The sequence below is a fragment of the Leiobunum rupestre genome, chromosome 11, assembly GCF_980474605.1.
Source record: "Leiobunum rupestre chromosome 11, qqLeiRupe1.1.hap1, whole genome shotgun sequence".
NCBI classification, from domain to species: Eukaryota; Metazoa; Arthropoda; class Arachnida; order Opiliones; family Sclerosomatidae; genus Leiobunum; species Leiobunum rupestre.
This window is the reverse complement of record NC_143394.1, coordinates 7089061-7109808: the sequence shown is the minus strand read 5'-3', so window position 1 is coordinate 7109808 and position 20748 is coordinate 7089061. Positions and strand designations below refer to the sequence as shown.

The 20748-nt window shown below is 40.9% G+C and overlaps 1 protein-coding gene across 1 annotated transcript; it reads right to left on the bottom strand.

Annotated features, from left to right (window-relative positions):
- Positions 1-4927: 4927 nt before the first annotated feature.
- On the bottom strand, positions 4928-5861 carry LOC149921242 (protein trunk-like). The gene has a single exon (XM_090162920.1). The coding sequence runs from the start codon at positions 5756-5758 to the stop codon at positions 4985-4987; it is 774 nt and encodes a 257-aa protein (XP_090019046.1). The 5' UTR covers positions 5759-5861; the 3' UTR covers positions 4928-4984.
- Positions 5862-20748: the final 14887 nt, after the last annotated feature.

The following is a 20748-nucleotide window of genomic DNA, read 5'->3' as shown; positions in this document are numbered from 1 at the left end:
GGTCAGTTAAAATAAATTTGGATCTAAAAAGTGATGGCGAATACTTTTCGAATTGGAACCGACCTTCCAAACATAACGGTCTTAGAGATATATTTTGAATGGCCTTGAAGACATGGTTCAAGGTCAACCGAATTTTAATAGCAAAAGATCTTACCAGAGTGAATTTGTCCTGAAAATTTCGATGTCGTAGCACAAGTACTTTCTAAATTATTAACAACTATAAGCCAGATCTCTTGGAAATTTTTATTTATGACCTTCTTCTTTTGGTGTTTATTTTCTTGGCTTCCTTTTATCCAGTTTAGATCGATTGAGAGCCACTCGGACATAAAATGCGATGACGCACACCTTTGGAACGGAGTCTCTAAGCCCAACGGGTTTTTGAATGGCCTTGAAGAGATTGTTCAAGGTCATTGAGTTTGGTTTCATCTAAAGACCCCTGCGAGTGCTATACGATTTCAATTATTGCAAACGACACCATCAGCGGATACTTAGCCACTTCTCCCTTACCCTCTTTAAATTCATATTTAGAAATATATATTTACTAGCTGGGTAAGCCTGTCTCTAATAAGTAGTTAAAAGGAACCACCTATGGACTGCATTGTTAAGGATGATAAAATTAGCAAATAAGTAGATTAGTCCATTAAGAAAAGGGATATTAAAGCTAAACCTTAAACAAATTTGAAGAAATTTAAAAACTTACTAATAGCTCGTACCGATAGGTCTTCGAGCAAACAAAAAGGCGCGAAACTCGGACCAAATAGATCTTCGAGTGAAAACCTAATTAAATTAAATAGAAAGAAATTCCAACGGTAGACCGATTTCGTCCTATTTGGAACTCGTCGGTACCAGAGATCCTGGCAGTTATAGAGATGCGAAACTCCCTATACCCTAAGCAAACCAGTTTATTTTTTAATTTTTGCCGATCGCAGCGACGCCTGTACGTGGGGAGTAATCGCAGAGATCCTAGGATTGTTACCGTTGTTCAAGGACCGTTGTTTACAATTTTTGCGTCTCTCGGCTTGAAACGGGCGCTTCCTTCCGCCCGAAGGGCGGCGCTGATGCTTGCATTTTTTTGTTAGGTTTTCGGCGGAGTTTCGCATCTCTATAACTGCCAGGATCTCTGGTCGGTACCGTGCGGGAAATCTGGCTTGCGACTATAGAGGCTGGTTCACACGGGCAGTGTTTTCCTGATTTTCTCGTTTTACTACCTTTTCCCGTTGTTCTGGCGCACGGGAAAACGACTGTACACAAGGAAAATATTTAACGGATTTTGTCATTTTTCTGCCGTCAACGCTGCTGGTAAACGAGAAAACGGAGAAAAAAATGTTGAAATATCTCTACTTTATTTTCCCGGTTTTTGAATCTCTTTGAGTTCGACTAATCAGCGAGCGTTTCGCTGTCACGTGATATAAGGAGCGATTTTGAAAGCCTTTAAAAGTAGGCTTAAGAATCTTTGCGTCTACCACGTGACGACATAACGCTCGCTGACTCTGACTGGTCGAGCCCAACGCCCCTCAAAAAAAGGTTATCCGTTTTCTCGTTCCCCGGCAGCGCTCGCAGTGATAAAATCCGGCAAATTTTGTCCGTGTGTACAGTCGTGTTCCTGTGCGCCAGAACCACGGGAAAAGGTGGTAAAACTTTGGAGTAGAGAAGTTGACTACTCCAAGGTAAAACTAGAAAACCAGGAAAACACTGCCCGTGTGAACCAGGCTTTACACCGAAAAGAGTAACTAAGCCTAAACATTAAAATTTTTCTAAACAAGTTGCATAGCAACGGAAAGCCGAATAGGGGTAGAGTGGTGGAGATAAGTATCGGTACGAGCTATTAGTAAGTTTTTAAATTTCTTCAAATTTGTTTAAGGTTTAGCTTTATTATCCCTTTTCTTAATTGACTAATCTACTTATTCGCTAATTTTATCATCTCTAATAAGTAGTAACTTGTATCATATGTAACATAATTACTCATATGTATGCCACAAGCTCTATTTCTTCACTAACGGTTTGATTCACAGATATTGCGTCATCCGTACCCTACGTAATATTTGACGTCATCGAATCTCAAATGCCAATAATGCCGTCGCCCAATTAACTCTATGTCTGATAAACCGACGGCCATTATTTTAGTAAACAAACCGGTTTGAACAACTAAGGAGCTAAAATGAACTACAATCAAGCGCTTTTAATGCAATTTTTGCAAATTAATGAAGTTTTCGGAGACTCAGGTTCTAAAATAAATTTGCATTGTCAAATAAAAGAAGCAGGTTTATTGGAAAAAATAGTGGAAATTTATCTAATATGAAATATTTTAAAGAAACATTAGTAATACCATAAGTGTATAATATTTTAACATAAGTGTGACACATCCTATTCTTCACATGGAAAAGTTTTACTGAGAGCTATTCACAAGACAGACTGCATGACGGGCTTCGTTACTGTTTTGGGTCCGCTTGCTAACGTCACGTGTCACACGTAGCCTTTTACAGCGCCTCGCTAGGGGGAGATTTTCGTCTATTCATGACGTCACTCCGTTACTAGCCCTCAGTAAAATATTCCCCAAAGTGAAAAACTTATGGAACAATATTATAGACTTATGGAAATATTACCTAAAAAAACGTAAAAGCATTAAGCGACATAAGCATACTAACAAAAGATACAAGGCCAACAATTCCAAATATATTTAAGCTAGGAATTTGAAACTTTCAGAACACAATAACAAGTCGAAAGAATTTAGACAAAAACATGAACGTCGCTCGTGATGAAAATTATGTACCAGAGACCAGGTTGAAGGGCTAATAACTCGAATAATACTCATGCTAGAGTATCAAAATTTGTAAACTCTGGTGACCTTTAACTCATGGTTCAAGGTCAATCAAAGTTTATCTTGAGAGCCAATGGTTTTCATCATGGTGTTTTGCATTGGGTAAAAGCAAAAGTAAATAGGGGGAGAAAGTCTATCACTGCCTTCAGATTTTACCTTCCACCATGCTTGACACCCTTTTTAAAGAGCTAGTGATCACGTGATATTTCTAACCAATAAGGATAGCACATTACGCGCGAAGTAGTGCATTTGTGGTATTCCGGTCTGCGCTCAAGATGAAAATTTTGAATTTTATTCCCCTGGCAACCATGTCACCGCCTCGTGATTTCAAATAGTCTCTCTGTCAAATGCTGACCATTATTTCCTTCGATAACGGTTGATTTTAATTAATAATTACTATATCAATTGTAAAATAAACAAAAAAAGCTCGTAGCTATATCTATTATTTCAGTTAAACTTGCAGTCTTGCAAATTGTTAGGCCTTAACATCGTAGATATACCAATTAGTCCCGATCTCTGCTCTTAGATGGCGCCACGCTCTCCACGATTTAAGTGAGCGTTTTTCTAGTTACGGTTTATTTCTTTTCAAAAGTCGTGTTATTATTTTTAAAATGACCCATTTTAGTTTCTATCATATATCTACTTTATTTAGGAACTAAATTAACCAAATTATCGAAAGCAAAAGTTTAATATTCACGTATTTTATAGAACTATTTTTCATCGTGGCGGAGTACAATCGATACCTTTGTGTCCTTGTAAAGAGGCGAGGGGGAAGTCATTTCCGAAGCCCAAAACTTTTACCCCTCAAATAAGACGTCGTGCGGTTGGACCCAAGTGCCAGACTTTATCCCCCTAATTTACTTTTGGTAAAAGACATTTAGACTTAAAATTTCAATTTACACACTTTAAAATTTTGGCCCTGAACCTTTTTTTAGTTAACACCCTGAATATAATGCATTATAAATATATATTTCAATGGTTGGAGTTTTTGCAGATTCTTTTAAGCCTAAGCCTAACTCTTCTAGGCTTGGTATGGGTTTTATTAACGCTGGTGGGATATCCCACTTCGACGACTTGTTCCATTTTCGGAAAGCGATCACTGAAACCTTTTCTTTTTCTAAACTACTCATAATTTAACTTCATCCGCACAAACCGAGCGAATTTATAAATTTCAATAAAGCTTCAGTGATCTAGCTGACTAAAATTCCGACACAAAAAATTCCTTCTCAATTTAGAGGTTTTCCATTGACTTAAATAAATATGTTAGTAGCCAATAGTGTGACTCCCAAAATTACTAGGTTGAATAAAAAGGTTAAAATCAAACGTAGTCCACCTTTTTAATGGTTCGTGGTGAGACAAACCGTTATTGAACATTTTTGAATTTAATAAAGGTACCGTGGCATACTTATGATTAATTATGTTACATATTCTTGTATGTAATGCGAGCTAAGCAAACGAACTTCCAAGGTACGCCATAGATGGCGATACTTTCGTCATCCGGCAAACAAAACTCACGGTCAAAGCTACAGCTTCTAATCGGCGCGCTTCCAGCCTTTGTTCTAGTTAACTTATTTCTCCGATTTTTACGCGTACTGTTATAAGTCTGTAATATTGTTCCATAAGTTTGTTACTTTGGGGAATATTTTACTGAGCTAGTTACGGAGTGACGTCATCACAAGAGAAAAATCTCCCCCTAGCGAGGCGCTGTCAAAGGCTACGTGTGCCGCGTCAGCAAGTGGACGCAAAACGGCGACGAAGCCCGTAATGCAGTCTGTCTTGTGAATAGCTCTCAGCACGAGTCCGTGCTCTCAGTAAAACTTTTGCACGTGAAGAATAGGAAGTGTCACACTTATGTAAAATATTATACACTTATGGTACTGTAAGACATTAGAATATGACTGCGTACAGTGCGAGAGGATGTCGCTTAATTTTCTTGGAACCTGAATTAAATTCTTGCCCGGGCTAGAAAAATCGAAGGGTAATTTATTTGTTAGCACAATAAAGGTAAGTCTACACCTGTACACTTTCCCTTATATTAGGATATAAGATTAAATAATGTTTTTTACTCTTAAAATAACCACGCATTTATTTAAAACCGAAACAATAAAATTGATATTAAAATTCAATTTTAATAGATTACTTTATACACAAACAAAGGAAATTGATTCACAAATCATCGCTCCACGCTTTCATACACTCGCAACAAAATGTCACGGCTCGTTCTTCGAACTCCCAATCCTCGATGGCCTGAGCGCTCTTCTCGTCGTCGGCTGCTTCCAAGAAACAGGAATCGCTAATTCTCCTCAAGACAGTGACGGTGAAAGCCCTCGGCGTACATTCGTAGAAACCGAACCAACATACCTTTTTGTCACATTCGACGTGGCGCAAATAGCGCGGGAAATGGTCGCTACCCAAATCCACCCACGTGTATTTGTAAGTGCAAGACCAAGGCCCGAATTGATCCGGAGGTTTGTTATCGGCCAACTTCGGAAAGTCATTTTTCGGCCGGAAACTCTTGTAAATTACTTCCGTCTGACGCTTTGATCTCACGGACGTGAAGGTTAAGTTGGAGGTAATAGGAATTATATGACCGAGAGACCGAACGTACTTGTCACTAACTTTGAACGAAAATTCACCGTCCGATTCCAGCCCCGCTCCCGAATCGTACCACTCTTCCCCGGCAAAGTCGTTTAGCATGCCATCGTCCTGCGACTGTGGTTTTGTCGTCGGCTCGTGTCCTTTCGCTTTATTCCCGGGCACTGATGGCTTATCCGTGGACATGTAGCGCGGATTGAAGCCCGCGCCAAGCTGTTTCGCTAAATCCGTGGTCAGTCTCTTTTTGCACGGCACTTTCTTCTTCCCTACCACGTCACGGTTATTTACGTAACTAACGACAGTCGCGGAAATCAGCCAAATTAAGAAGACAAAACTTGAACGCATTGTAGAGCGTAATCATGGCTTTATTCGTACATCGGTACGGAGCCTTAACCCGAAAGATACTTTCCCCGTTAACCCCCGTTAACGGACTAAGGGTCAATTGAAATCCGAAGCTTTGGAAAGATTCCAAGAAAGGGTTTTTCTTACGGGTCTATTTTTAGTCAATAAATTGACAAGCGTGAAATTTGCACGACGGGGGTCGGGGAAGTAATATGCGGTATAAACCATGACGAGGTTGTCGACGATGCTGACTGCTTAAAAGTAAAGATTAGAAGACTTTGGTAGTTTGGTTCAGTCAGTGCCACCTAGGAGCAACAAACACAAGGAGAACGCAGCTAGCCTTTAAACACGCTAACGAAGGGTTGTGTACGAATTTCATTGGACGAGCGTCACGAGCCTTTACGATGAACGTTTTACGGGTGGGGGGGGGGAAACAATTTCCGAATTTTCCCCTTCCGACGGCAGCAGGTGCTAAAGCGTCTAGCCAATGAAAAACGTACACAAGAAATTCCACGACTTTGACGGGTTGCGTTCTCCTCGGTTCTCCTTGTGTGGTGTGTTGTGTTTGTTGCTCCTAGGTGCCACCAGGTAGCGCAGCTTTGGTGCAATAAAGAATGCCATCTATCGACAGTAGCGGATAATATAGCTTCCCTTTTGCGGCGTCTGAAATTGAAGCTCGTAAAAATGTTCTGGTAGCTCTGTAGGTGAAAAGCTGTTTTCCAGTATCTACTATCCTACTGTTAATTCTATTAGTTTTAAAAAATAGTTGTAGCGTGGGAGATCACTTTTAGGGCTTTGTATTTAAGAGAACACAAATATTAAAGGTAAGCTTAATTAGTTTTTATGTTTTACGAGTTAAAAGCTTTAAAGGATCAAAATTAGGAAATGTACACGGGCTAAAATGGCAAGGCTTAGAATCTACAATCGCTCACATGGTCTCTATTAGACCCCGACGCCGATTTTTTTTCAACGCCGCCGCCGATTTGAAATTTTAGTCGGCGCGCCGCCGCCGCCGATTATTTTCCAGCGCGCCGCCGATTAATTCTGCCTAAAATGCTGCCACGCGGTTTTTGGGGTTTTCAGCAGTAGCGAAGCTTGGAATTACTTTGGACAATTGCAACGTTATGAAGACGGAATTATTATATGCTGTTAACATATGTAACATAACTACTCATAAGTATGCCACTAGCTCTATTTCATCACTAACGGTTTGTTTCACAGATATTGCGTCATCCGTATCCAACGTAATATTTGACGTCATCGAATCTCAAATGCCGATTATGTCGTCGCACAATTAGCTCTACGTTTGATAAACCGACTACCATTATTTTATATGCCATATCCTTATCTGCTTTAATTTTTTTTCACTCATTTTGAACACTTATGAAATATCAAAGTTTTTTATTAAGAATCCTTGGTACAACAGCTGAAAGTTTCAGCCCAAAAACATTTACATCCAAACGTTATCTGCGGGTATTAAGGCAGATGGCGCTATAAACCTATAGCGCGCTTAGTCACCGTTTGGAATCGCATCGCTTTCGCGTCTCACGTAGACATTGACAGCGCCTCGCAACGGGCTGTTTTCTTTCTCTGATGACGACACAGTTAAATGTTGGGAATACAAAATATTACAAACTTATGATAATACTGACATATTTATAAGTAAATATTCTTAGGCAGTTTATTTTCATATTACAAGCTGTACATTTCCAGCCAGGAAATTAACGTCCATAGTGATCTACCTAGCTTCCGAATGTCTAAAATGCCATTTGGTTAAAATACCGAAAAAACATCTCAAGCTGATTTCTTTCTAGCTTTATTTTGGCCTAGCTTCGGATTTATTTTCCGCGAGTGGGTTTTCTTGAAAGAGGGCTGAGCGTTGAAATGCGGGTCAGTAGAAGATTCTACGGACGTTTGACGGCCAATTAGCGCTGGCTGAGCGGAGGGGCAGCAACCCTGTTTGTTGGCAGGTGTGGGGGCCGAAGCCTTTGTGAGAGTCACTTTCTTCTTGTCCCTTCTCTTCTTGGCTTCTTCCAGCGAGCGTTGGCTTTTCAGTTTCTTGTTTATAATCTGTTGGGTAAAGTCTCCCTTCAGAGTGGAGGTGCTCAGAAGTTCCGTCACTTTCTGAACGTATTCGGCGGATTTGTCTTCGTCCGCCAGCCGAAGATCCACGTGGTCGCGGGCGTACTTCGCGTACCGGTAAATTTCTTGGTTACCCGCGACGTCTTTGGCGCATCTCGCAACGTGAGGTTTTTTTCGTAAACTTTCGAGTACCGCCACTTCTGCCACGCTCGACTTCAGTCTACACCGTTCCATCTGCACTATCCTGTTAAATAATTTACAACAAAAACTTAAATCAAGAACCAAAAGCGACATAAGACCCAAAAGCGTGTCAGTAAGGTATGTTTATTGAAAGCTTGTCGGAGTGAGAGAGCCTGGGAGGGGGTTAAAAATGCGTCATTTAAATTCGAAATTTTCTCCACTTCAGCGCCGCCGAGTGAGGCGTTTTAGAACGTAGGGCAAGTAAATCGCGCCTGACCATATAATAGACCACGGACAGTAGATACAGGGACGAGAAAGTGTATTGGCGGCCTCTGTTGGAATATATCACCTAAAACGACCTAAACGCAAGGAGAGTTAGTTGTAAACAAAAAAAATGGCGGTCACCTAATTTTAGCGGTTCTTAACGAGGCTTAAGTGTTCAAAACAAATGGGCATTTTTTTATTTACGCTCGTAGTTTTATTTTTAATTTAACATCAAAATGGTAAAAACTAACTACAATAATACTGTCCATGGTGAACCACGTCTTAACAATGGCCGCGGTTTGTTTACATCTAACTCCCCGTGAATATGAAGACGTTAAAAATCGAAATTTTTTTTCCTGTTTTCTCGTCCCTGTATCTACTGTCCTTGAATAGACTAAATAGGTATATAGTTGCTAGTAGTATATGTAGTGTATTGTGAGACTATCTCTCAGTAAATATTTTAAAGGATGATAAAATAGATAAAATTAGCGAATAAGTGGATTAGTCCATTATGAAAAGGGATACTAAAGCTAAACCCTAAACAAATTTGAAGAAATTTAAAAACTTACTATTAGCTCGTACCGATAGGTCTTCGAGCAAACAAAAAGACGCGAAACTCAGACCAAATACATAGTTTGCACCTAAGGGAGGGGCCTATGGTCTCCATGGAAACCGAGAGGGGAGATTAAAAAGTCAACCATTTCGCGCGTAGCTACTAAATAGGTAGCCATTTTGTTGGTCATCGCAACAAAGCGACAAAACTTACGAAAATTAAATTTTTTTTTAAATTAATATTGCTATGGGCCCTAAACCAAACCAGAGAAGATTTTAAACCCGGGTTATTTAAACAAAATAGCAAATGACGACTGAAATATCTACGAAAAGAAGTTGGCAAAGTTTATCAAAGTAGGCCTTGGTGATGATCGAATAAAATGACAATTTTCAATCTCCCTTTCTAATTGAACTACTTGAACAATTTGTAACAATGCAGTTAAGCAATTTTAACGTGAATCTAAATTATTAATCATTTTAAAATAATTATAATCCGCAAACAGACGATTGAAACTTTAACCCTCGCGCTTTACTGATAAATCTACACCAGCAAAATGGCGGCATTGTACGGTTCATTCTTGCTCAAATAACATATTTATTCTTGGTGCATATATCTATACTTGCAACTGCGTCATTGGTGACGTAGTGATGCAAACTATGTATAGATCTTAAGACCTTTTCACACGAGCCAACTTTTTAAATCAAAATGCTGAGTCAGCAAAAATGGATCAGTGATCCATTTTTTTCTCGCGTACATTTTTGGTGGATCAACTCATCGAACCAACTAGTTGACTCAACTCAAGTTCACTCATCTAGTTGGATCAAAAAGTTGGCTAGTGTGAAAAGGCCTTTAGTTTCTCTATTCGGTTTTATAGTCGCAAGCCAGATTTCCCCCACGGTACTGACGAGTCCCAAATAGGACGAAACCGGTCTACCGTTGGAATTTCTGGCTATTTTATTTAATTTAATTTTTCACTCGAAGATCTATTTGGTCCGAGTTTCGCGTCTTTTTGATTGTAGTGTCAGTGCTACATAACGCAACGTCACCCATGCTTTTTCCTATAGAGAAAAAAACGCGTCTAAAATGGCGGCCATGGCCAAAGCTACGAGGTGATACTACTCTATAGTAAGTTTTTAAATTTCTTCAAATTTGTTTAGGGTTTAGCTTTAGTATCTCTTTTTATAATGGACTAATCTACTTATTCGCTAATTTTATCATCCTTAACAATGCAGTTCATAGGTGGTTCCTATTAACTTAAATATTTTAAAGGACGCAAAAGTAAAGTTGACACACTTTTGGGTCTTATATCGCTTTTGATAGAACTTTATGTATATATTCACCAATAACGAAAGTCATTTTCATCACCTTCGTATTAAAAATTAAGATTTAAATATCAATATAGCTATAAAGTAATATCATTATTAACATACATCAAAGTATGACACTGCATGATTTAGAAACAAAGACAAGGAGAACGCAGCTAGCCATTAAACACGCTAATGCAGTGTTGCGTACAAATTTCATTGGACGAGCCTTTACGGTGCATGTTTTACGGAAAGGGGGGAAGACGATTTCCGTTTAACCAATGAAAATTGTACACAAGAAAATGCAAGACTTTTGACGGGTTGCGTTCTCCTTGTGTGGGGTGCTGTTTGTGGTGTGGTTTAAATCTTACCGGTACACCGGGCTATAAATTCTGACACATGCTGTTTGTTGCTCATAGCTGTCACAAATTGCGTAATAAGAATTTTTCTTATGGGAAATTCGTTACTTACTATCATAGGTTGTTCTTATTAACTTACTATCAAAAGAAGTTATTTATTTATGTTGGGACACAGCCAACTTTGACACTCGCGCAATACTGGCAATAGCGGCCAACCCATTCCACGAACAAGGATTTTCCCGCTATAAACTATAGGCGTTCAGCGCCACGCTCGTTTTTATATTGGCTTCAATGCACGCTAAAAATAATTTTCCGCTAGGGGCGCTCAACGCTGAGAGGTATTTTTGTTCGTAGGTTAACATAGAAACTTTAACGAATGGGTTGGCCGCTATAGAGTAGTGTTAGTGCTACATAACGCAACGTCACCCATGCTTTTTCCTATACAGGGTGTTAACTAAAAAATGAACCATGGCGAATATCTCAAAACGTGTTTTAGCTACGATTTTGAAATTTTAGGTTGTTATAGAGCGCTCAGGGTGTCAACCAATTATGAAAATGTCAATGACCTTGAACCATGTCTTCAAGGTCATTTGAAAATTAACTTGAGAACCGTAAGAGCTACGAAGTTGGTTCCAATTAGAAAGTTGTTCCCCGTCACATTTTATGGTTAACTAGCTTTGACTCGATCTGATTTGCGAAATAGGAAGTTAAGCAATGTTAGGCCAAAATCAAGAAGGCCGTTAAGTTGATAACGTGTTAAAGACGATGTTCAACTGATAACTTTAAAAGTACTCTTGTTAGAGTACTGAAATTTGTTAGACAACCTCATCGTGGTTGAGGGTTTTTAGTTTGAAAATTTCAGCTCCCAAAACTCGTCTTCTACACGTTATCAACTTAACATTTCTCGACTTCCTATTTCGCAAATCAGATCGAGTTAAAGCTAGTTAACCATAAAATGTGACGGGGAACAACTTTCTAATTGGAACCAACTTCGTAGCTCTTACGGTTCTCAAGTTAATTTTTGAATGACCTTGAAGACATGGTTCAAGGTCATTGAAATTTTCATAGTTGGGTAACCCCCTGAGCGCTCTATATCAACCTAAAATTTCAAAATCGTAGCTAAAACACATTTTGAGATATTCGCCCTGGTCCATTTTTTATTTAACACCCTGTATAGAAAAAAACGTGCCTAAAATGGCGGCCATGGCCAAAGCTACGAGGTGATACTACTCTAATAGAGTAGTATTAAAGTGCGAGTGTTAAAGTGGCTGTTGTTGGGACGAGGGTGTAGTGTTACATCGGCACAAAAGGCGGGGCAGGAAAGACATCAGTTTTAGGGAAGTAATGGTTTGATTTGGTTTAGGGGGCGGAGCTTACTGTTAGAGCATGAGTTGACTGGGAACAAGTATCGTCATTATTTCTAATTATGAATAAATACGTTTCAACGAAAATACTAAACAACGTGCGCAAGCCAAAACATTAATGCGCTACTATTGTTTGGAAATGTTAAATCAGAAATGTATAAAAATTATTTCTTAATAACAAAATATTTGTGCCCTCTACACACGAGCTATGCTTTTGTAGAAGGGCAAGTGTACTAGTAAACACAAAAAATTATTTAGTGAAATGTAATGTAAATCAGGTACACACGATAAACTATTTGATTTGATAATCTAGGCCATTATAATGAAACACGTAACTTCTCAGGCTCGAGCCACTTTTCATTGTGAACAAATTTCGCAACCAATAGCGCATGTGTACGATCATATGTAACATAATTACTCATAAGCATGTCTCTTTATAGTATTGCCATAGAAACATATTCAATGAGACTTTGGTTCATGTGGACCGTAAATGGAAAATTGCTAATAGTTCTTTTTATAAAGAAACATGGCCTTATTGTTTTAATGTTGCTCTAACGTCATAGGCTCTTACGTCACAGTCTCTTACTTTTACAAGTCTACGAGCGCGCGCTACAGTCGCTAGAGGAATATTCGGTATTGCCAGCACGCGTGCAAATCGCTCGTGCGAAGAATATACTAATAAAACTGGGTCTTGTGACGTAAGAGCAACATTTTAACAAACTGGGCAAGACCACTTTTTAGCTTCTTCCTCTAGTATAGAGGAAGAGGCTGTTATTTTCGCTTCTGATATATGCGGTGGTGTTGATGATGGTGAAGGTGAATGATACAGTTTTTAATCAAAGGGGTAAAATGAATAGGAGGTAGGGGCTACTATTGTGGCTGTGCCATCTTGTTATTTTATAAAATCAACTATTTGTTATACTCCTTGCGCTATTGAAAAGGTAACCATGGAGACAAAATCTGGTGCTCGCTATCAAATCCCCTCGCGCTCTAGCAGTAAGCTCCTGATTCCCCTCGCGCTCTAGCAGTAAGCTCCCGGTTCCCCTTGCGCTCTAGCAGTAAGCTCCCGATTCCCCTCGCGCTCTAGCAGTAAGCTCCTGATTCCCCTCGCGCTCTAGCAGTAAGCTCCCGATTCCCCTCGCGCTCTAGCAGTAAGCTCCCGATTCCCCTCGCGCTCTAGCAGTACACTCCTGATTCCCCTCGCGCTCTAGCAGTAAGCTCCCGGTTCCCCTTGCGCTCTAGCAGTAAGCTCCCGATTCCCCTCGCGCTCTAGCAGTAAGCTCCCGATTTCTCTCGCGCTCTAGCAGTAAGCTCCCGATTCCCCTCACGCTCTAGCAGTAAGCTCCCGATTTCTCTCGCGCTCTAGCAGTAAGCTCCCGGTTCCCCTTGCGCTCTAGCAGTAAGCTCCCGATTCCCCTCGCGCTCTAGCAGTAAGCTCCCGATTTCTCTCGCGCTCTAGCAGTAAGCTCCCGATTCCCCTCACGCTCTAGCAGTAAGCTCCCGATTTCTCTCGCGCTCTAGCAGTAAGCTCCCGATTCCCCTCGCGCTCTAGCAGTAAGCTCCCGGTTCCCCTCGCACTCTAGCAGTAAGCTCCCGATTCCCCTCGCGCTCTAGCAGTAAGCTCCCGATTCCCCTCGCGCTCTAGCAGTACACTCCTGATTCCCCTCGCGCTCTAGCAGTAAGCTCCCGATTCCCCTCGCGCTCTAGCAGTAAGCTCCCGATTTCTCTCGCGCTCTAGCAGTACTCTCACGATTCCTCTCGTGCTCTAGCAGTACTCTCGCAATTCCTCTCGTGCTCTAGCAGTACTCTCACGATTCCTCTCGTGCTCTAGCAGTAAGCTCCCAATTTCTCTCGCGCTCTAGCAGTAAGCTCTCGATTCCCCTCGCGCTCTAGCAGTACACTCCCGATTCCACTCGCGCTCTAGCAGTAAGCTCCCGATTCCCCTCGCGCTCTAGCAGTAAGCTCCCGATTCCCCTCGCGCTCTAGCAGTAAGCTCCCGATTCCCCTCACGCTCTAGCAGTAAGCTCCCGATTTCTCTCGCGCTCTAGCAGTAAGCTCCCGATTCCCCTCGCGCTCTAGCAGTAAGCTCCCGATTTCTCTCGCGCTCTAGCAGTAAGCTCCCGGTTCCCCTTGCGCTCTAGCAGTAAGCTCCCGATTCCCCTCGCGCTCTAGCAGTAAGCTCCCGATTTCTCTCGCGCTCTAGCAGTAAGCTCCCGGTTCCCCTCGCGCTCTAGCAGTAAGCTCCCGATTCCCCTCGCGCTCTAGCAGTAAGCTCCCGATTTCTCTCGCGCTCTAGCAGTAAGCTCTCGATTTCTCTCGCGCTCTAGCAGTAAGCTCCCGATTTCTCTCGCGCTCTAGCAGTAAGCTCCCGGTTCCCCTTGCGCTCTAGCAGTAAGCTCCCGATTCCCCTCGCGCTCTAGCAGTAAGCTCCCGATTCCCCTCGCGCTCTAGCAGTAAGCTCCCGATTTCTCTCGCGCTCTAGCAGTAAGCTCCCGGTTCCCCTTGCGCTCTAGCAGTAAGCTCCCGATTTCTCTCGCGCTCTAGCAGTAAGCTTCCGGTTCCCCTTGCGCTCTAGCAGTAAGCTCCCGATTCCCCTCGCGCTCTAGCAGTAAGCTCCCGATTTCTCTCGCGCTCTAGCAGTAAGCTCCCGATTTCTCTCGCGCTCTAGCAGTAAGCTCTCGATTTCTCTCACGCTCTGGCAGTAAGCTCCCGATTTCTCTCGCGCTCTAGCAGTAAGCTCCCGGTTCCCCTTGCGCTCTAGCAGTAAGCTCCCGATTCCCCTCGCGCTGTAGCAGTAAGCTCCCGATTTCTCTCGCGCTCTAGCAGTAAGCTCCCGGTTCCCCTTGCGCTCTAGCAGTAAGCTCCCGATTCCCCTCGCGCTCTAGCAGTAAGCTCCCGATTTCTCTCGCGCTCTAGCAGTAAGCTCCCGATTTTCGATTTTTATTTTGTTTTATATTTACCAAATAAACAGTAATCTTTGGTAAACTAAATTATTTATCTCGCTTTTCTTTCTCTACTTGGGTTTAATTAATCTAAGCCTAATTAACCACTGTATTTGCAGCTCACTCCGCTCAAGTCTTTGTTGAAAATGCCGTTTTCGGTTTTTGCGACGACCTAGTTTAGATAAATTTTTTGGCAAAGAATTCTTAGAAAAAGAAACACGTCTGTTTCGAATCTTACGCTAAGAATTTTTTTGTCAGAACACGGTATGAAAAACTAGGCGCACCCCTGGTATCTCATTGGTTCGATAAAAATGACGTATCCCGACGCGATTGCAGCGCATCCTGGTGACGTTGCTCTTCGCACCTCCGCACTCGTGCCGTGTGAAATTCCGACCATGATGGCTGCGGGTTGTCTCAACATAGTCATTTCCCCTAATATAAGTAGAATTAAATGCACTCTTGGAATAGTGTTGTTAATTTTCCGGAAAAGTAAAATGCGGAAATATTTCCAGTTTTTCTTTTAGATTCCAAAAAATGAGGCGAAAATTCCGCTTTATTTAAATTTGCAAACAATATTAGACTAATCATGGAATGAAAAATACGGAAAATTTGCCGGATAAAAGGCCTCGGACATTTCTGACTTACAACACTATATAAGAGTGTACTAAGTATGACCAAGAACTAATTTATGTATAAGAACGATCTACTGTAGCTTTGAAGCCTGCTGCACTCATGTACGTTGTAGCTCCACCCTTTTTTTAATTTTAAGTACAGACCGCCATCTGCCGAGCCACTGTGAAACTATTAAACAAGATTTAACATGGAGGGATCCGTTACATCCGTAGATCCTTTATTCCGTTAACTTCGGCTTTATCGTTTCTTTTCATAGAAGGTGATATATGTAATGTTGAGTTAATTCTTATTAGTGAAATTCCAAACAGTTCCGGGATTATAATAAAAACTCAGTGTCATTTTCACTTCCCTATGGAAATCAGAATATCGTGGGTTCGCGCCCGGCTCCCGACCGAACAGTTTTTAGTGTAGAGTTTTATTAATTCAAATGTTAATATCAAAATCAATAGTTTCGATCCAAAACGATCAAAATTGATAGGAATTGATGGAAATTTGTTTATATAGATTTGAAAAATAATAGATCAAAATTAGCAAAATTTTTAAATTTTGTAAAAACAATATTTCAAACAATTTTGAGATAGTTGGTCGAATTTAGTTTATTTTTATATAATTGTTACAAAACTTTAAAATTGGGCTAATTTAGATCTATTATTTTCGATTTGATTTTGGTTAGTGGCGGCGTTTGGCAAAAAACACCCGACGCACCGATTTTTAAAAAAAACTTTCGGCGGAGGGAATAAAATCTTTCGGCGGCGCGCCGAAAAGTAAAAGACTCGAGGGCGGCTCGGCGCAAAAAAATAAAATATCGGCGGCGCTAGGCTCTATAGCCCCAACAAATAAAAATAGGGTCGCTCCTATACTTGGCCTACCTAACCCAATAGTTTCTAGTGTTATTATTGCGGTGTTACACCTCAAGTTACACTTGAAAGCAATAGTTTGATTTCGTGTAACACTTACACCAGGGGAGGCAATACTTTACACTAAATAATTAGGGATTAAATTTATTTACTTAATGTATTTAGTCGTGGTAGCTAATAATATTTGGCGTCAGAAATCTCCTGCTGGTATAGAGTAGTTTCAGTTCGTAGCTTTGGCTATGGCCGCCATTTTGTGCGGGATTTTTCTCTATGGGAAAAAGCAAAGGTGACGTCGTGCCACGTGATACTGAAATCACTGTATACGTAATTGGAAAAGACTGTATTTGTAAAAAAACGCATTCGAAATATTTAAGACGTTAATGCTCTAATAAAAATATTAAATTTCGAATATTTAATTTTATATGACATAGAAGCAAAGGTCCAGCAAATGGAGATAATTAACTTTATATAGAATTTCGAAATAAGAATCATCTGGTGTTTTATACAAGCATTACTCATTAAATTTTAGCCTTTTAACTTTCCAGTTATATTCGACAGTTTCAACTAGGAGCCACAAACACAGCACCCCACACAAGGAGAACGCAACCCGTCAAAAGTCACGCATTTTCTTGCGTACATTTTTCATTGGTTAGACGCTTTAGCGCCTGCTGCCGTCGGAAGGGGGAAATTCGGAAATTGTCTCCCCCCCCCGCCCGCCCACCCGTTAAACGTTCAGCGTAAAGGCTCGTCCAATGAAATTTGTACACAACACTGCGTTAGCGTGTTTAAAGGCTATTTGCGTTTTCCTGGTGTTTGTTGCTCATCGGTTTCGGCAGCTCACGAGTCATGAATATAACATTCACGCGAATGTCAACACGCGTTCACTTTCGTGAGTTGCTGGAAATGTCTTTCGCAGGGGTTCCAAAATGGCCGATCTTTAGTACTTTTGATTTTAAAATTGTCTATTCTATATCGTCCGCCAAGCTTTTTCCAATTGTAAATAAAAGAATACCAGCATGGTGGCCATAGCCCAAGGTACGGCGTGACGTCACGCTGCTAAGTCCCTATTCGTTTTTTGGCTCGCTTAATTTTTCCTCCCAGGTAATAACGATTGGGATTTTCTCAAAACCGCCTCAAATCGGTCACAGACTTACCTGGAAAAGACTTCCTCCTCGATTTTGGTCTGAGGCCTTCTGAGAGTCAACATTTTCCAGTCAATATCGTCCACGACCCGGAGCTCCTCCATTCGCAAATGCTGCATGGACGGCGGGATCGGACTCATGAACGGGTACTTGAGCTTTTTAACGCGTTTAGCGACACAGAAGGAGGCGTCCGTGTCACGCACCTTTTCCGGCCTCATCCGCAGGTCAGGAACTCTGGTTAAGGCGTCTTGTATCTGATCTCCGGTTCGGAACCGGGTACGACTAAAATCTAACAATTCCCCGCGACTGTTCGAAGGAATTATCGCGTAATCACTCTGCGTTGCCATCTCTTATTTCAGTGCCTCCTAACTAATATTTACTCCACGAATTCTAGTCGATGATTCGCTGGAAATATCGCGTCTGTCGTTGAGCCTTTGCTAAGTGTTTTTAAATTGAATGCTAATATTAGGATAATGAAGTTTATCTAGGATCACGAATTCTACTCTTAAATTATCGCGTCTTTGGTTGCAACGTCACTTCGAGAAGTTTGCGATGTCTGGAATCCAGAAATTAAAAGTTGTTTGTAAGTCTGATTTATGGCATCTTTGATTGAGTTTTCGTTGTGTTTCCAGGTGTTATTTTCGCAATCCATTAGTTATAGACTGAAAATGATACTTAGATTTCAAACTCGGTAAAACCGAGAGGTGTATCAAGAGTCTGGTTTCACCAGTGGATGCCAAGCGACTATAGCCCTACACCTAAAGGGGCACATAGCTACGTTTGTACATTTTCCGATGTAATTTCGATAATTAAGTCTTCACGTACCAGCATGGAAACGTCGGTGCGTGAGGAAACTCTCTAACTAGCTTATTTGAGGACAAAGCATAATGAAAATTCAAACTACTTCAAGAGGAGAAATTAGGCTTATATTTCAAAATCATTAACCTTTCGACCATCTGGGGCTAGGATGGGCCATGTCCATCATTTCAGACAATCAGGAGACAGGCGTTTGTCCTTGACTCGATCTACAAAACATTATGGGGATTGCGCATTTTATCCAGCAAATTAAATTAATCTTAATGCGTAGAAAAATACTTGTACCACTGCAAAATAAAGGTATTCGTTGTTAATATTTTAACCTTCTTTCGTTCAATTAAAAAGATCCGAATTGAAATTTACTAAATAAATTTCACTCTAAGCCTTGGCAATGTAACTAGTCAAGTTTCAAAACGTTGCCCATCAAAACAATTTTTGACCATCGTCATAATAACCAAAGATAATATAAACTTTGTACCCTAGATTCGAAATAACTGCCTCGCGCGTAGTCAAGCTAGCGTTTACCCACTTCAGCCGGGAGTGTCGTAGCTAGGATTTTGGTTCTGGGGGCGGGGAAGAGAGGGGGTACACCACTGTCTGCCGGAACTCAGAAAAATTATCTCCATAGTTATTATGGTAACCAAGTTAAACCAACTATAGATAAGATAAAGTTGGCCGTGATAGGAAAATTCAACGACCGATGGCAAGGGGGTCTCGACCAAGAAGATGTTCGAAAAAATTTCGGTACGAGTTAAAATTAATGACGTCACCCAGATGAGCCTCCGTTGATTTTCAATACGATATCATCTGGGTATCGTCACTATTTTACCTAGCAACGCAAAAGCCGTAATATTTTGATAAAAAAAAATGCGATCGAGGCAACCTTGAAGTCCCCTTTTTTACGAACCTTGGACCGATGGAGGCTGATTTATTGGAGGCCACGTGCCGGAAGTAAACGCTGAGTTACAAAATCGTCAAGCAGATAATTCGAAACTAATAACCAAGCCCGTCTCATCCTAGCGATTGAGGGCAGACTACCTCATGCAGTTCGATATTCATGGTTGAAATGAATACATTCGTGGTTATAGTAACAGTCAAATATAAATTTACAACGCCATTAACGCCATCTATATGACGCGAAGTAAACGAAATTTTCATCTATTTTTAGTCACCTGGCAGCTAGGAGCAAAAAACACAAGGAGAACGCAGCTAGCCTTAAACACGCTAACGCAATGTTGTGTACAAATTTCATTGGTCGAGTCTTTTCGCTGAACGTTTTACAGAAAGGGGGAAGACTATTTCCGAATTTCATCCTACCAACGGCAGCAGGCGCTAAAGCGTCTAACCAATGAAAACTGTACGCAAGAAAATGCGTTCTCCATGTGTGGGGTGCTGTGTTTGTTGCTCCTAGCTGGCAACCACTGATGAAACCAAACTCCAATATCATCCGCTACTCTTGTACAAAAGCTTTATCGTTTATGAAAGACAAGAAGACCTTTATGGTTTAAATATTAAAAATAAAAACGACTCAATCGCGCTCTATGTATCTTACGGCAGTGGCGTAGCCAGGGGGCACGTGCCCCTCCGAATCATAAGGTCGTACGTACAAATCTTTTTTATTTATTTTTTTGCTTTTTTGTCAATGGTATCAAACTCCTAGTTACGCCACTGTCTTACGGATAGACTCTAATCGCTGCCAACGGTTTTTATGGCGGTTATCTGCTAATTTGCTGTTTATTGGAAAAAGCAAACAACAAAGAACTAGCGCCATCTCCATGTCTTACGGAAAGCAATAATATTAACAGTGCTACCAGCCCCTTTTCAAGAACTTGGCGGAATTAGCTATCCATATCCTTTATCCGTGGCTTTCTTACTTCAAGCCTAAGGTCTGACGATCCTGAAGTTAAAACTTGAAAATAAGGGTAGTCCGGGGGTCAAAACAAAACCTTCTAAATAAATCATTCGTAGGGATCGAGGGCAGTCTTGGAAATAAGGAATTTTTTAAAACTAGTCCTTAGGATTAGTGACCCCTATTGTCTACAAAAATAAACTGGTCCTTAGGACCAGTGACCCTTACCATGATTTTTTTTTCTATTGGTCCCATTGTAAATTATTTTTTATGGAATGTGAAATGTGGATAGGTCTAGACTCTATATAGACATGTTTATAATTCAAGAAGGCGCGAATCGTGAATCGCGCCACGTGGTGTTTTACTTCATTATTCATTGTAACTTAATACCACTACTAAAGGTTGCTGGTAACTTCGTAAGCCCTTCATCTCTAGTGTGACGTTTATTGTGTTAGAAAGAAAGAGTAGAAAACTTGAATTTTTAAACTGGTCCCGCCTCAATGCCCATAAAAAAAGTGAATTATTAAACTGGTCCTACGGACCAGTGACCCCCAGTATTTTAATTAAAAACTGGTCCAAGCTATTAATAAACTGGTTTAGGACCAGTGGACGTGTGTTATTTCCAAGACTGATCGAGGGGTCAACTAC